Raw genomic sequence first — 4,465 nt, 5'->3', positions numbered from 1 at the left:
ATAAATACTCACAAAGAAAACGGTGGCCGTTACAACCTATGTCTAAAAATGTGTAGTTTCATCGGTTAAAACACTCGACTGCAGGTACACGACGCCCAGCTGGAAACACTTCACCTACCCGAGATTCACAGAATTTACAGAAAATATTAATTTTTTTGTGATTTATATCGTTATCGGGATGATAGATGTTTTATATCAGGATATGAGATTTTGGTCATATCGCACAGCCCTAAAATCTAATGACCTAAATGCAAAAGGACATCATTTTTCCCTTTTCCCACAAACAGCAGCTTAGAACAGCAGCTAGTGCCAAACAGCCATCTTCAGAGATCTGATCAAACACAATGCAGCGAGAATTCTGGTGTCTGTTGGAGGCCTATGCAAAAATTCACAAGCACCCCTCTAACCAGCTTTCATCGCAAATATTTGATGAATAATCTGACAGCAACAAGGTCAAGCACAGCCCTATAAAATGACAGATAAAACTAGAAATTGCAGAGATGACACAATGCCCCAGGGTGAGCTGAGTGGTTATGAAGCGTTAATATTGTAACTACTCGCTTCTAGATTCACGGATCGGTCACATCAGCCAGCAGAGCTCAGACACACTAGACTCTAGCTTAGCTCTGCTAAGTTAACTAATGTTAAACATCAAAGTAAATAAATGAAATAATGTGATGCTAGTGTATTGTTATGTTATTCAAGTGTCTCTCCCCCACATTTAAGGCTAAACTAGCAGCAATTAGTTAGCATCATATTTAACCCTTATTATCTGCTCTATTTGCCACTGTCTTGCTTTTTTTCCTTTTTGTGTCTTTTCTTTCTTTTTTCCCTCCCATAAGGATAACGCCTCTTCATTTTGTTTGGATGGCTTTCATTGTTGTTATTAGGTTTGTTTAAATAAAATCATGCGTGCCACTTACAATGAATAGTGGGTCCCCCTTAGGGAAGTCAGCTCTTGTCTAACGTCACTTCAAATTTCGCACATTTCCAGTGCTGTACTTTAAAGTTTGACAGCCCTCGGGGCCCCACACAAGCAGTTGCCCGTCTTGCCTGGTAGCAAGCATTGCTGTTGAGCAGATGGCAACAAGAGCTACGATAAGACAGTCACCGAAGATGAGTGCAGGACTTCTTCATCACTTTTACATGCATGTAAATACCTAACTTTATCATCTATACAGATCCAAAGTAAGCAGTTGAATCAAAATCCCAAATGAAAATATGTGCTGTCAAGAAATGAGAGGTTAGCCCCTCATTCCTTTATGGACTTGCAAGATACTATAAGCACACTGACATGCCAAATGACCTCAAAACTGAATTATAATATATGATGCAGCCAGAAAAAGCGCTGCAAGCACTCTGATTGTTTTCACAGAAGTCATGAATGCAAAGTTAATTTGAAGCCTAACACTTACAGAAGTAAAGGAAGGGCAGAGGCAGCACAGGACAGCAGCTGTGAGCGAGCGGCAAATGGAATAAAATAAAACAGAACAGAATAGATTTAACACACCTGCTCCAGCAGCCTAAAGTGAATCGGCCCATCTGGAGTTTTTGTCAGATTTTCCAGATGGCCTGTTCAGGAATGTTGGAAAGCTAATCTTTTATTTGAGCCTGCATTAATTTCAATCAGTTAAAAAGAAGGGTCACAGGAGCTGTTGGAACTCACTGGCTCCCATTTATCTTGCTCATTAATTTCTATTATATCATTTCTGGAGTTTCTCAGAAAGTGAAGAATACAGATTAAAGCATCAGCAAGACTCGAGGTTTGGGCAAAGGGGCAAAATATTCCCATTTTTCATGTCAGCATTTCAGCCAATAGTAGCTGGTGTATCCATGAGGTGGGGTGTTGTTACATAAACTCCACGTGTGTACCATATAAAGCTACAGTAGACCCCAGCTTTCAAAAGCCTTTAAAGTGGACATACGACATCTTAAGAAGCCACAGTAGAGAGAAAAACATATCTGTGGAAATATTTGTTGTAACTAATCAGACAGGACCGAATAAATCAGGCACATTCGTTTAAAAGTTCGGCCTGTTGCGGCTCAACCAACGGCCGCGGCAGGCTAAACACGAGGAGACAGATGACGCGCAACAATAAACGCATAAAATACACTTCTGTATCATTTGCTCCTTTTATTCCACATGCAACTGTCCAATATATAAATCAGCACATGGGATTAACTATTAAACAAATGCACAGATTGCACAAACAAATAACTGCAACTCACAAAGAACTGCCCTAACTACTATGCCAACTTACAATTTGGTCTATGGCATCAATTAGTGCACAAATATACAAAAACCATTAAGTTCCAGTTAAAATACATCAAAATCGCTCAAGCTGCGGTCAACAGAAAGTTTTGCCTCATGCTCACCCTACCTTTCTGCTCATCAACATCAGGTGCTGTGAACAGGTGAGTGCAACCACATTTATCATCTACCACACCCATGAGACACGCCCCACACCCGTGCACCAATACAGTGAGTCCATTTAAACCAACCCACTTAGTCAAAAAAGGAACAACTCATATGGCTCCTACACGGCCAATACCCAGGGATGAACACCTCGCAGTTTCTTTAGTCTTGGCATATAGTAACCAGATCATGAAACTCACTGAATCAATCTCTGTCAATGCCTCAGTAACAACAAGTGCTGTGTGACTCTTGGAGTGTGCTTTCTTGATGATAGGGGATCACTCAGAATAATGACAGGAGATGCAGAAGCCCAGATAATGGTTGCTCTTAGCCAGGCCCATTAAGCAGCTGTAATGCAAAGAGCACGCTGCCCATGGACAGGAAACACTGAAACACAGCTCAAGGGCACTTATCAGAGCACAAGTACACGAAGAAGTGGGTGTCCCGGAATCCATCTATCCCTCCGGAGGGTAAAAGGAGGTTGTTATCAGCAGCAGCGCTATCGTCCAGGTAATGTAATTACTATGGATACACTCTATATTATTTCCTAGATATTCTAATATAGTTTCAGATACAAGTTCTGAGCCTTTTTGCTTATCCTTCTTACTAACGCATGCCATATTTTCCATACAAACACAAACCAGAGACACATTTTACCCTGCACCACTTATAAGGTCAGTCATCCAAAACCAAGAAGAAAGGTCTAAATTAATAATCTCCCTCTGTGCTTGCCTTTCTTTTTCCCCCAGGAGTTTCTGCCACGTGCTTTTTGGAGCATAATGATGCGATCTGGGCCTCACACCCTGAATAACAGAAGGGGGCTGCAGATTTAAGGTGAAGGAAAAGTCTAGAGAGAGAACCAGAAGATGACACTGGAGGTCCAGAGGGGAAAGACAAATAGAGATAAAAGCTAACTAAAAGAGAGAGAATAAGGTATTTGAGGTGAAAGGGAAGACCAGAAAAGGAGAGAATAAAGAGAAAGAAAAGGGCAGGCTGGGTGACAGAGACTGATGAAATATTTAAAGAAACAAAGAAAAAGCAGACAGAGAGGAGGAGCAGAGGAGGCTCTTACCAGACAGAGATTAACTCCCCTCTGTCAGACCACCTGCCTGCTCTGCAGCACACGCGCATACACAGCGAGCGTGATTTTCTGTATTCAAACCTCTCTATTGTACCATCAAATGATTAAAATATTATCACCCAAAAAGCACTTAAGCTTCATTATTTAATGAACAACATCCTGACAGCAATCCCACAAAAGGACAAATGTCTAGTAATACTAACCTAATAAATCCATAAAACATTTTAGGCCACTGCAAAAGTGCTTTAATCCTGTATTCTTTCTAATGGCCAGCAGGGGGCGACTCCTTTGGTTACTGATTTGTTAAAAGAAATATACCATATAAACCATATAACCACCATATAAAGAAAATTGATGGATGGATGGAAAAAGTCTCAGGTCAGTGCTTCATAACAGGACTTAACAAACCAATGGCTGAAATTACAGCAACTACTCCCAGCCTATATACAGTCTGTTTGAATACATACACAGTTTCCATCCTTTATCATTAATATGGCCCAAAAAAATCATTGGACATCCTCTTCTCTCCCAGAAGAACCTGTACAGCACGCGCTGCCTCAACAGGGCACCAATAACAATAATAATATTTATATTTATAAGAAGGTGCAGTAATACTGAATGTGCTATAATAACAGTGTGCAATACACGTACACTTATTCTTCATTTTATCAATAAGTTAAGTTACCGTGTCGTGTTGTTGTACGTAGTGCTGACTTGGGACAGTTTTCCAATTTCATTGTACTATTGTACTATGTATGACTGTGCAATGACAATAAAGAGTTATCTCATCTTACACGGTGAACATCTGTTTGTGTAAAGCTAACAGATAAACCAATTCATCCTGTGTGTTTAAAGAACTTTGACAGAAGCAGTATGGGCAAAAGTTATTTTATGTCACGCTGCACGAATCGCATCAGCTCTGAAATGAAAGCCGTCTGGCAGCGATACAAAACGGGGAGGAAAAAATA

The 4,465-nt window shown here is 40.5% G+C and overlaps 1 protein-coding gene across 1 annotated transcript in view; it reads right to left on the bottom strand.

The window, feature by feature from the left end:
- The window catches only part of coro2ba (coronin, actin binding protein, 2Ba), a 25,177-nt gene extending 22,683 nt beyond the window's left edge, over positions 1 to 2,494 (bottom strand). The window contains exon 1 of the mRNA XM_013913568.1: positions 2,382 to 2,494. Within this exon, the coding sequence (XP_013769022.1) occupies positions 2,382 to 2,438 (57 nt within the window). The 5' untranslated portion in view covers positions 2,439 to 2,494. The remainder of the gene's footprint in view (positions 1 to 2,381) is intronic.
- Positions 2,495 to 4,465: the final 1,971 nt, after the last annotated feature.

The sequence above is a fragment of the Pundamilia nyererei genome, unplaced genomic scaffold (genome assembly GCF_000239375.1).
Source record: "Pundamilia nyererei isolate P.nyererei 1_Seehausen unplaced genomic scaffold, PunNye1.0 scaffold00137, whole genome shotgun sequence".
Classification (NCBI taxonomy): Eukaryota; Metazoa; Chordata; class Actinopteri; order Cichliformes; family Cichlidae; genus Pundamilia; species Pundamilia nyererei.
The sequence above is the reverse complement of the archived record's forward strand: the minus strand, read 5'-3'. Positions and strand labels throughout refer to the sequence as shown.